Below are 12,975 nucleotides of genomic sequence, written 5' to 3'. Positions count from 1 at the left end.
GAGCGGGGGAATTGATCTATCAGCGAAATGCCTCCAGGGGATTCAATGGTTCGGGAGACTGGAGATGGGTAGGGGAGTCCTCCAAAGTAGCCCATCTCCACCTCATGCCTTACCCAGCTCCTAGTTACATCTCATGGCAGGGAAAGCAGTTATAGCTATGCACACAAATCTGCTCAGGGCCAGAGGCTGCCCCCAGTCATGTCCCTGGGAGTTTTGCTGCTGACTTCAGTGAGAGCAGAAGCAGGCCAGAACGATTTAATGCCTTCACGCTTCCAGGGCCCAAAGGTGACTAGGCAGAAAATGCAACCTGACAGAGCTAGCATCAGCCTCAAATCTCGGCAATAACTCTGCCCAGTGGGTAAGTGCCAACAGAGAGAGAACAATGAGAAGCTTCTGCATGGGGAAGATGAGAGCACATCTCTTTAAAGCCAGCATTGGGAGGTTGCCATTTCATTCACAGAGGATGAGATTCATGTAGAGGCCAGCACAAAACATTGGCACCACGTCATCTCTGAGGAGCCGGGGACACCAGAGGTGCCGAGGCCTTGTGCTGGGCTCTGCACAGGATGAATTTCACCCAGAAGCTCCAGATGCTTTGAGTGGAATTTGTGGCTCCTGCTCTGTTGTGACGTTATACAAGCTGAAGCTAGTGAGCGAGCTCCTGGGAGATGGCACGTGTTACCAGGTGATACGGGCCTTGCACACCCATGCCCTTAGGGTACGGATAAATACTAGAGAGATCCAGAGTCTGAACCATTCATCCAACTGGCTCTGAACCTCAAGGGAAATGGAACCAGTCCCTCTCCACCAAGCCTTTACCAGGTCACCTTCTCTACAAGGAGCTGGAGTTGGGGGAGCGAGTGGCTGTCACCTGCACTCGCTTGCATAAAAGCAGCTGTAGCTGGTCTCACTGCTTGAGAAGCCTGTGATCAGATTAGAGCACACGTCTTTCCTCCCACACACGGGCTAGGGGGACTTTAAGTGGCAGCACTAAGGTGCTGTCAGGGGCCCTGGGGAGCAGTGGAAAGCGTCTATGTAGCAAGGCGTCCATCACCCAGACAGAACCCTCCCTCTGAGCTCCTGTGCTTTCCTGCCTTGGGCTTGCAGAAGAAGGATGTGCGGATGCTGCGCTTCATCCAAGAGGTGAACACCACCACCCGCTCATGCGCCCTCTGGGACCTGGAGGAGGACACTGAGTATATTGTGCATGTCCAGTCCATCAGCATCCAAGGCCAGAGTCCAGCCAGTGAACCTGTTCTCTTCAAGACCCCCAGGGAAGCCGAGAAGCTGGCCTCAAAGAATAAAGGCAAGTGTGGGCGAGTTTTTACATGGCCCTTTGGGCTGCCCCAGATGCAGGGCAGTGTTGCCCAGCAAAGTGGGACACGGTGCCTGGTGCATTCAAAAATAAGACTAGCCGAGCTAAATGCAGGCAGGGCTAAATTCACTTGTTGCAGTCCCATTATAGTCAGTGGGATCAGACCCGTGTAACTACACACAGGAGTGGGCATGGAGGATGTGCAGACGTAACACATCAGCAAAGTGTATCGTGTCCTGGGACTCTCTTAGCCTGCATGTTACACACAGGTTCTAGAATTTCTGTTTACATTCTCCATGGGTGGTTGTTACTGGCCCACAGAAACATTTATGAGACCAAGGCTAAGGCTCAGGAGTTGGGAGTTCTTGGATGGTGGAAATACTGTGACAAGACCTGATCTCTGGTCGGTTCAGCTCCCTGAGGCAAAAACAGAACGTCAGTGAAAAACACCAATACACAGATGAGACCTTGGCCTAATCCTCAGCTGGTGAAAGTTGGTGTGGGTCTGCTGACTTGAAGCTATGCTGGTTTTCACCAGTGGAGGACCTGGCCCTCATTGTTTATTCAGGCTCTGCACAAATGCTGGGGAACAAACAAAAAACCGAACAATTCACGGGTGCCCATGTTAGTGAAAGTGCCTGAAGATGACATGAGGGGATCAGACACAGAAGTGCTCCTGGCCTCACCTGCCCCCTGAAGTTGCTGGCAGCTTCTGCTCATCTCTCACTCTCTCCCCATGACTGAGGTGGGGTCAGACTGGAAACTGGATGTAGAGGGAAAATCCTCCTTCTTTCATCCCACTGCCCCAGGCCATTCAGTCCCCTGTACCTGTAAGGCCAAATTCTGAGGTCAGACTGGGTCTACAGGGAGTGATGGCAATTTTATACCTTCAGATGGCTCCCTAAATGTGCATGTTACACCAATTTATGCTCCTTCAGACTCAGCCCCTCCCACTGGTGTGCAATTCACCCCCCCTTTACATCACCTCTGAGTCAATGCACTGGGTCTCGCTGAATGTGAATGAGAGTCTAGGAGAGGCTTAGCTGGTGTAACTCATGTCAAGAAGCCAGAAGTGAGGTGCACAGCATGGAAAGCAACTGACAGGGCAGAATAAGGATGTGTAAATTAAAGGAGGCCCCTTTCTTATTGCATCTTCCAGCTGCTGGGCAAGCAGGTTCCCTCAGCCTAGACTTCCTTAAACTCACACCAGTAAGTGGGATAAGCAGCACTAAGAGAGTTTAAATGAGTGTAGAGGAATCTAAGGCATACCAGCTACACATCTCAGACTGCAGTGTCAAGACTCGGATACTCCCTAATGGTAAAGACACAAGAATCCTTGCTGGTAACGTGACTTTTGTATATCACATTAACCACAGCAAGACTGGCCTGTTTAAGTAAAATTATGAACCCCAGTAGAACTCCAGCCGCTAGTGCTCCTAGCACCTGAATCTCCATTGCTCTTTCCTCAGGGGATAGCTTAGAGGCAGAGGGAATGAGGACTGTTCTCAGGACTAGTGTCTGGCAGGAGCATGCCAATCAGCCCAGCAAATGAAGAGTGCCAGGGGAAATTCTTGGTCAGACTCTGCACGCAGTTTGGGATAGAACTCCTGGGGATCCATGCCAGGGATGCTACAGCAGCATTAAGATGAGGCTGTGAGAGACTCACTAAACCTCCCTGCACTTGGATTCTAAGAGACACCAATGGATATTCTGCTTTTTTAAAATCTGAAATGTTTCTGCCAAATCAGTTACGGCCAGTCAGGGAAATGCTTTTTAATTTGTCTCTTCTGAGCAGACATCCAGCCAAAATCAGATGGTGCTAAGGCAGGTCAAAGAGATGTTCTGCAGCAGCAAAGCACTCTAAAGAACAGGGGACAGGGAGGAGCAGGAGTCCAGGTTATAAAGGGTTACTAGATGATTAGGTTAGGCCATATTGTATTGCAGGGTTCTCATCCACGGTTCCTAGGATGCTGTGAGTTCTTGACTCTTTCAGCTGAAATGATTTGGAGCCTGTCAATAGTGAATTGCTGTTCATTTGAAAACACTGAGAAGAGCATTGTCTGCTTCCCAGGAGATCTGAACTGCAATCTTCTTGGTCCTCCGAGGCCAGGGCTGTACATTATGGCTTGTGAAGAGGTACTATTCATTCCTGCATCCCGCAGCTCTGCTGAAAAAGATTATGCCAACCCTGCATACTACAGGACATAAATCCTGAGCCGGGCGGGCAGGAATTCTGCACAGAATAGTGATGCGATGGCTAGAATAGGCCATGTGGAGATACTCCGGTGATGGGTGCTACAGAAAACTCTAACAGAGAGAGAAAGGAACGGGGATGCTAGCAGCTGACTGAGGCATGATGACTCTGGACAATTCATGCTACTTTTGAACCTTGTGCACTCACCGTCCAAGGCTGGGGCACATAGTAAAATGGGTGTCCAGTGAGAGACTTTAATGTGGTCAGCTGGGGTTTACATTTCCAAATCTTCCAAGGGGTTTTCAGATCTGCAGCCACCCAGCTTTGCTCACTAAATATCAGTGAGTTTAGGGGGAGGGGAAGGAGCATGTGAAAGGAGCAGGCAGAGTCTGACTGAACTCATTACACAAATGGAACTCATTGTCTCTCTCTCCCCTGTGCAGATGAGGTGACGATGAAGGAGATGGGGAAGAACCAGCAGCTGCAAGCTGGGGAAATTCTCATCATTGTCGTGGTGTTATTCATGTGGGCAGGTTGGTAGCAGTCCCTATGATGAAGGCATGTAATGTCCCAGAGTCATGTGTGGGTTTGTGTGAGAATATACACCCATGATGGCCAGGAAGAGATATGCAGTAATCCCTACCCTTGCCCCTGTATACAGCATTGCACATTTGGATACAAGTGCATTTCACCTTCCTCTGTAGCATCAGGTATTGGCGACTGCTGGAGGCAGGAACTGGACTGGCTGAAGTAGTCTCATTTAGTACAGTAGGAGGTAGTATAATGGATTTAATGAACCAATTGTCTGATCTGCTGTGGTAAATCCTATATTCTCAATCCTTCCAGAAAAAACTTGATGGTAATCCCCTTAACCCCACACCAGAATCCAGCCCCTTCTGTTTCATTAACAGAATGCAGCCCAAGTGAAGTGTGCCACTGTCACTATATCTGGCCCATTACATGCCTGCAGGTCACACACAAGCCAGTAATTCTTCTGAAGAGGTGCGGCGATATTCTAAAGACAAACATCACAAATCAAGAGTGAGTTTAAACCTCCTGTCTCCCTCTCAAGCATCCGTCATCCTCTATTTACTAAAACCCATGTTTGAGATCTATTACGATTGAACTGTTAAAAGAACAAATGATCTGGAGCAGCCAAACATAAAATATCAGGTCAGCAATGAACCTGAATCCTCTTAAAATCTGGTATAAGAAAAAGAATTGTTTACAGAGCAAATTTCCCACACATCTGAGAGCAAAACTGGTCAACTCTGTACTATTATTGATGAGGCTATGGAAAGGATGAAGACTCTGTGAGCAACAATCTGCAAAGGTCTATGAGTGGTATAGGATGAAACTGTACAAGGAAATGCCCCAGTCTGGAGGGAGGGAGGGGGAGAGAGAGAGAGAGAGAGAGAGAGAGAGAGAGAGAAGAGAAAGTGAGAGTGTGTGTTGTGTGTGTGTGTGTGTGTGTGTGTGTGTGTGTGTGTGTGTGTGTGTGTGTGTTGTGTGTGTGTGTGTGGTGTGGTGTGGTTGTGTGTGTGTGAGAGAGAGAGAGAGAGAGAGAGAGAGAGAGAGAGAGAGAGAGAGCGTCCAACTACAGCTTCAGTGACATCACCCTAAATTAGATGATTTAATGTCCTTCTGGCCTTAAAATGTATGAACCTATGGGTGGACGGGCCAAGGCAAGGGAGGAAAAGGGTAAATTCGTAGCAACGACAAGTAAGCTAAATGCCAAAAGTAGCTGCTGAGTGCTCAGCACTTTTGAAGTCCAGCCATGTTTTTGCCCAAAACGTGACTTAGGAACCTAAACCATTTTTGAAATTGTGGCTTGATCTTGCAGACCTCATGCAACCAAAAATCCCATTGATTCAATGGGGCTTTCCTGCATCAGGGCTACAGGTTCAGGGCCCATATGATTTAAAAGGCAGTACTGTAGGGTCAATCAACAGCTGTGGCGAAGAGTGCTTGGTGCTGTGGCAGAATGGAGCAAAGATCCCCTCTGCACTTTTTCAATCCTGGAGCACTTTGCAATGGGATTGGGCCTAGAAGAGTGCCCAGCATGATTTCTTAGACAATAGTGGCTTGGAAGGGGCTGCTAACAGGTGGGCGTCATAAACTATAGAAACAAGGGAAACTATCTGTCAGGAACAACCTCTCAGCTGCTCAACATGCATGACCAACCACCTAATCATCCCAGCCAGGGCTTGTCAAGCCAGGCCTTAAAACCTCTTAAGGATAGAGATTCCACATGCCCTAGGTAACCCATTCAGTGCTTCATCACCCTCCTACTGAAATAGTTTTCCTAATATCCAACCTAGACCTCCCCACTGCAACTTGAGACCATTGATCCTTGTTCTGCATCTGCCACCACTGAGACCGCTGAGCTTCATCCTCTTTGGAACCCCCCTTCAGGTAGTTGATGGCTGCTATCAAATCTCCCCTCACTCTTCTCTTCTGCAGACTAAATAAGCCCAGTTTCCTCATCCTCTCCTCATAAATCATGTGCCCCAGCCCCCTAATCATTTTCATTGCCCTCCGCTTGACTGTTTCCAATTCGACCCCACCCTCCCTGTAGTGGAGGGCCCAAAACTGGATGCAATACTCCAGATGTGGCCTCACCAGTGCTAAATAGAGGGGAATAATCACTTCCCTCGATCTGCTGGCAATGTTCCTACTAATGCAGTCCAATATGCCGTTAGCCTTCTTGGCAACAAGTGCATACTCTTGACTCATATCCAGCTTCTCATCCACTGTAATCCTCAGGTCTTTTTCTGCAGAACTGCTGCTTAGCCAGTCTGTCTCCAGCCTGTAGCAATGCATGTGATTCTTCTGTCCTAAGTGCACGACTCCACACTTGTCCTTGTTGAACCTCATCAGATTTCTTTTGGCCCAATCCTCCAATTTGACTAGGTCACTCTGGACCTTATCCCTACCCTCCAGCGTATCTACCTCTCTCTGCAGCTTAGTGTCATCTGCAAACTCCACTCTGGCATCAAAATCCTTCCATACAATTTAAAAAAATAAATAAACCACCCAGGGACATCAGGAAAGCAAAGAATTCCCCATTATGAGTTTGAGATCAGATCTTCTGCTGGTGTACACTGGCATAACCCCTCTGAGCTGCATCAGTTTATACCAGAGGAGGACCAGGCCCATCTGTTTTAATCTAGCAAATGTATGAAGAGAGTGCACCCTTACTCCTTTGATCAGCCTGGAGCTTTCAGCATTCTCAGCAGCCAGCACTATGGCTTGCCCAGGTTGGGATCAGGGTGCCATGAGTTAACGGAAAAGAAAGTTTGTGCTTATTTGTTTTCTGTATAGAGCGCCAGCTTCCTCTGGCCTCCGTTCAGCAGCTGCCTCTGCTGCTGCTGCAACATAAAACATTCATGAAACAGCACAATGTTTTACTCGTGAGCCGCACAGTCACATTGGTTGGGGGAAGATATTTCAGGTGAAACAAGGGAACTGGCATGCAAGGAAATTTACGGTAAAGTAGATTATATAACCCATAAAGTACAGTCGGTATTTACTCCCATTGTCCTGATAATAGGAACATTCTACATAGTTGTGTGTGCAGAAAAACTGCAACTGTTGGAAAGAAGCCAACCAAAGCTAGAGATGTGTGGTTGAGGAGACAATCCCCAGCTATCTTTCAAGAAGATGCCAGGGGGCTCACAGGAGAGGGTAAAATGTTTCTCTCTTTTGCTTAGGTGTTAGAGCAATGTGGGATAGTTCTGTCCCTTAACTGTTGGAGGCTGGAGACTTTCCCTATGAAATATGGATTCTGGACAATAGGTTCATTTTTCAGCTGTGCCTGAGCTCCAATCAGTCAGGGACTGTGAGAACTGAAACCCCTTCACCCTAGCCATGCCATCAACATGCTCCCTATGCCCATAGCTGTAAAAGGGGGTGGCATAGTCTGCTATGTCAGCTCTGTGCCACCCTTGGATTTCCTCATGCTGGGTGAATCCTTGGCTGACTGCTGAAGCTGACTTTACAGTCCCTTTGCATGACTTGAGCAGGATCTGGAATGCTGCCTGGCTTTTGTAAGACTAACCACCTTAACATTCTTATAATTTTATGTAAAGCCCTGAAGATTGATAGGGTTTGAAGGGTTAAATCATGTCCTCAAGAGACTGTGGGCCTAAATCTCTGTGGTGTAAATTGCTGACTTCAGTGCTGCTGTGTCAAATTTACACCAGCAGAGGAGCTGGCCCAGGCCCATTTATGCTAAACTCAACTGAGATGAGATTCCTCTTTCCCGCCCCCAAGATGAAATTGGGTCACAAATCTGAGATCTGACAACAAATTTTGGTTAATAATCATTTAAATAAAAAGGCAGGGGTCTTAATGGTGTCCTGTCTTGTTCCCCTGGATTCTTTCCAACTGTAAGTGAACCCAGAGGGACTAGCAGCAACCAGATAAGATTCATATATAATTTTTTCCACTGGAAAAATCTTGAGTTTACCATGCATTGGTACCTGCTTTCCACAGGGCTAGATTGGGTTCCACTCATTGTCTCCAATCCCTGATCCTTTAAAATAGTTAGATAAAGAAGTTACTGTCTCTGCACATTAAGAACTAAATCTCCTGCCCTGGAAGAAACATTTGGGGAGTAAAATAATTAAGTAAGATAGCTAAAAAGGTTTAATCTAGACAAGTAATTAAGCTTCATCTTCCAAAACTCAGCTCATAATGTGAGCATAGAATTGTCCAACATCCTGAAAGAGGCTTTTAAATTCCCTTTCTAGACAAAATGACTGCCATTTACCAGACGTGGGTGGGTGAAAAAAATCTCAGTGGAGCTGATGAACTATTTACAAAGTTTCATTCTGACTATGACTTTTCCCAGCCCTGTGGCAGAGCCATCTGAGACTCAAGTACGGAATTATTGGTGAATGGAAACTACAGTTAATCTGTGTACATACATGTTCACTTTATACACTAAGCTTCTCTGAGGGCCCAGTGCAGTGGCCATGACTTGGTGTCAAGACCTGGGTTCTAGTACTGGCTTTGCCTCACTTTGCCTACATTTCTCATCTGAAAATGAGAATGATGATACTTTTATGCAACCGTCAGGATGTCTTCCCATGGCTGAGAATTTGCTTGCATGCAAGAAAGAACTTGTATAACAGCACTACCTGGCGACAACTCCCATAACAACACCTATCACTGTTAAGTGCTTTGAGATTGACAGATGAAAAACTCTATATACATGCAGAGTATTACTGTTATGTGAGTTGGATCCTTTTCCAGTAGGCAAGAAGCAATGGCCTTATCACTTGTCCTTCCTGCCACCTCTGTTACTTTCCACTGGAAACCGGCAGGCAGAAAGGTGGTTATTTGATCAGAACATAACACAAAAGCCGCTGTGAAAGACATTTTCACTCTCTTCATTTGTCATGGCTGCCCCTGCTTTGGTCTCCACACACCTAAATGTGTGGGAGGACATTTCCGTTGGCAGCTCATCCTGCTGTAGCTGTCATATATTTGCAGATGTTGTCCTGCTGAACAGGAGACCCTGGTTTGTTTCATCTGCAGGCAGACACAGGTCATTCATTACATTCTCCAGCTCAACTGCACCCCTCTTTGCTTCAGAAAAAGAAAGCTTTGAGGGCGCATTTCCAACTAATGGGAATTCCAATATGCCCCTGTGCTTGCAAAGCAAACGTCACACTAAACCTCCCAACATGGTCTGTGTAAACTGCTATCCAAAGGGGAAAGCTTAAAACATTTGTCCTGTTTAATGAGAGGGAAGTGGGAGTACAAGTTATCTCCTGACCTTGTCTGACTGGGTTAGAGTGGAATTTGGCACTGTGAAGGAAGCAGCCAGAGCCTGACTAGTCATATTAGAAAAGGATCTTTGGGACTTGGTATCAATGCTGCTGAGGTCTCTGCCACATGGTGCACAGCAGCAGGCTAGTGGGCTCTGATCGTTGCCGGTTCCAAGGGCTTGGCTCATTCATGTGACCTCTAACACTTTTTCCTGCTAGGAGTGATCGCCCTGTTTTGCAGGCAGTATGACATCATCAAAGATAATGAACCAAATAACAACAAAGAAAAAGCCAAGAGTGCGTCTGAGAGCAGCACTCCCGAGCACCAGAGCGGAGGGCTCCTGCGCAGCAAGGTAAGACGCTGTTGGCACACAGTGGGGGATGAGGCAGCCAATCAATTTCCAGCTGGGCTTCTGCTGAATTAACCTGAAAACCAACCTTCTGTTAAGGATCCCAGCTATAACATTCTCTCTGTTGGGCCAATGTGCAGAAGTGGGTCTCCCTTATGATAAGGGAAACAGCATGGGTTGAAAGTACAGCTGCAAGTCAGGATCCTGGGTTTCATTCCCAACTCTAGCACTCACTAGGTGGCCTTGGCCAAATCACAATCTCAGTGCCTCAGTTTCCCCTTCAGTGAAATTAGGGTAATAATATCAACCCACATTTGTAAAATATTTTGAGATCTTTGGATGAAAAGTGCTGTATTTGGGTGATGGACTATAATCTGAAAGGGGGGAGTCAACATTGCTGTTCAGAACCCCACAGCAGTGATTACAGGTCAGACTGCTAGTGGCAGGGGGATCTTATGGCTGTTCTCAGATAACAGCTTATCAGTTGTTTAAGAGAAGGAGCTGCTATGAGGTTTAAGATACATTGTGGCAAATGACATCAATAATGTAGCTAGAGCTGGGCAAATAATTTGCACCAAATCATTTATTCAATTAATTTAACTTTTTTTCCTGTGTCCAAATTGCTCAGGAACTGATCCTAATTGTCTTTCATTTATTTATTATTTGAAATTATTCACTAGTTCCTATTCCTGATCATTTTTGAGCAGTTCATTGTGTGCATTCAGAGTTTGAGCTGTGTTAGTTACTTCTGATTGGGCACATGGGTCAATATGAGATATTCCCTATTCCCTCATTGGATGGATGAAACTCTGTAGAAGCAGGCATGAATATGGATAGTTACGAATTCAAAACTCTGAACAAATATTCTACAGCAGCTATCCCACGAACATTTCTGACACTTGGATGAATAAAGACACTTGCTAGGATGTTGTCAGAAAGTGGATGCAGAAGTGGCTTGAATGCAGCCAACAAGAATTGGAATTTTAAGAGAATTTTAGCACAGCAGGGACTGTCTTCTTGGTGTGTTTGTAAAGCACCTTGCACAGTGGGGTCCTGATCCATAGCTAAGGCTCATAGGCACTACCGCAATACAAATAGTAATTCAAAATTTTATTTTTCTTTTACTATTCACCCAACTCTAAGCACGACCCTGATTTCCCATGAGATATAATCAAATCTGAAGCTTATCTTTTTATATTTATTGGCACCGCTGTTGAAAACAACTTACATTTTACACCACAATATGAAGAGGCCTGTGTCAAAAGGAGCTGTTCCTGATAATTCTTTGAAACAGGTTATGCAGAACCTCACCAGGATCAATTAAGTATGACATGAGCAAACCCTAGAGACTGAGGATAACTTAACAAGCAACAGGTCAAGGTTCTGATCCCGCAGCTGTGCGGGGCTCACACAGCAATACTGCAATCAGTGTGGTTCTGTGTGGGCAGAGGAATCCCTCCTCAGCCAGTAACTGGCAGGATCAGGGCTGAACAAAACAATAGCAGGGCTCTCTCTGTGAGCTGCCAGTTTAAACATGCCACTTTCTTCCAGATTCAAATGCTTCCCTCCACTTTAATTTCTATAGTCCTAGATATCCAGGATGACTGATGGGGATACCCATGGTTTGGAAAGTGAGCAGCAGCTCCGTGTTTAATTCCAGAGAGATAAGGAAAGGGCTAGGGATGCAACCAAGCTGCCTAACATTTTCGGTCCCCTTGGCTCTACGAATTTTGGTGACACTTTGTTTCCAGCTCTGGCAGACTGCCCTTCTTGCTGATGAACTGGTACGGTTTAGGAAAAGGTGCTCAATATTTTGTTAACTCTGCTGTTGTTGGCATTACTCCCGTCACGGTTCCTTCACCCTGCCCAGCGCAGGGGCAATTTACAACAGAGTGACAGCCTTAGCTCTATGTTTCACGATCCTTCTGTATCCACCCGCAATCCCTTGGGATCAAACATTTGCCCCAGCAGCACTGAGCAGGCAGTAGACCCAGCTAGCTGGTGTGGATTTTGCAGTTGTGAACCCTTGGCTTTCCCTGGATAGGCTGTGCACCATAACTGGGCAGCAGGCTGCCCAAAGAAATAGGATAAAATTCTAATCTCCATTTGCTAGAGTAACACTGGTGTAAACTTCATTGATAGCATCTGAATTTGAGGTTCCATGCAGTTTATCTATTTCAGAAACAATGCTCATTCTACTGAGTCACACCAAGATCATAACATACCCCTGGACTGGGCTGGTTTATCATTGTTCTACCCCTTGTGTAATCATTTACCTTTGTGCAAAGTGGGAGGAAATGCTAACAAAGCAGAATCATAACATTTTGCACGGGTGTAAACAAGGTGCAGACTGATGATAAATTGGGCCTCTAAAGTCCAGAGTCAAGTACGCAGACTGTTTCTTTGCCCAGCAGTTGTAGCCAATGTTAACACCAGCCCCAACCCTAACCCATTTTCATTATGCAGCAGGCGACAGGACCATTTACAAATTCACCACTGCACAGAACAAATCTCTGAGGGCTTTTCTTGAGCATTCTCTACATTTCTCCCTCTTTTCCCTCTTCTCCCCATCTTCTAGTTTCCAAAAAACAAGCCTTCAGTGAATATAATCGAAGCATGACGGCCTGCCATCCGATAGATGGACTCCATTTCTCGCTCTCCCTCTCTGCTTCTGAGCCCTGATGACTGGGGAAGTGAAATACTGTTGGAGTGGTTTGGAGAGACCTACTGGTTGTCAAGTTCTGGCATAAATCTCCTTGCCCTTGCTCTGCAAAAGACAACTGGAGAGAAAGAAAAAAATCCTGAATTAAAAAAAAAAACCCACGTAAGCTACTGTCTGAGAAGGAAAAGCTTCTGTGAAACTGATGCCTCAGGCAATTCTGTATCGGACTCACAATTCACCCAGGCTGTAACAAATCCTAACAGACTCATCTTCCACCCTCCTGCCTCCTCCCTCTCCTGGAGCGATTTGTCTCTCTTTAGAGATCACAAAAATTTAATTGTATTTTGCTTCACTGTTGCCACGTGTTGACAGCATCAACATGGGCTCAGGCTGCATTTGCCATTTCTCTTCAGAGAAACGAGAAAGAAAAACTAGATAGTGGCAGAGAAAAGGACTGTAGCTGCTGTGTACTCTAATTTCACTCCGTAGCACTCATGTTTGGTGTGTAATACATTTTACAGGTGGGATTTTTTTGTATGTTTGTTTTTAACAAAGGCATATTATAGTTTCCATCTGAATGGTCACTACTTTGCTGGCTGCTCTCCAGTTGAGATCTGCAGCACTTGTCTCTATTTTTGCCATCTCTCCTGTTCTCCAATGCTGTAATCCATCCTAGG

The 12,975-nt window shown here is 46.1% G+C and overlaps 1 protein-coding gene across 1 annotated transcript in view; it reads left to right on the top strand.

Moving 5' to 3' along the window:
* Positions 1 to 12,427, top strand: part of FNDC5 (fibronectin type III domain containing 5) — a 29,897-nt gene extending 17,470 nt beyond the window's left edge. Inside the window, exons 3-6 of the mRNA XM_032787765.2 lie at positions 1,108 to 1,306; positions 3,953 to 4,042; positions 9,506 to 9,639; positions 12,215 to 12,427. Coding sequence (XP_032643656.1) covers positions 1,108 to 1,306; positions 3,953 to 4,042; positions 9,506 to 9,639; positions 12,215 to 12,256 — 465 coding nt within the window. The 3' untranslated portion in view covers positions 12,257 to 12,427. The remainder of the gene's footprint in view (positions 1 to 1,107; positions 1,307 to 3,952; positions 4,043 to 9,505; positions 9,640 to 12,214) is intronic.
* The last annotated feature ends 548 nt before the right edge of the window (positions 12,428 to 12,975 follow it).

Source organism: Chelonoidis abingdonii, chromosome 25, assembly GCF_003597395.2.
Source record: "Chelonoidis abingdonii isolate Lonesome George chromosome 25, CheloAbing_2.0, whole genome shotgun sequence".
Classification (NCBI taxonomy): Eukaryota; Metazoa; Chordata; order Testudines; family Testudinidae; genus Chelonoidis; species Chelonoidis abingdonii.
This window is presented reverse-complemented; position numbering and strand designations above follow the sequence as displayed.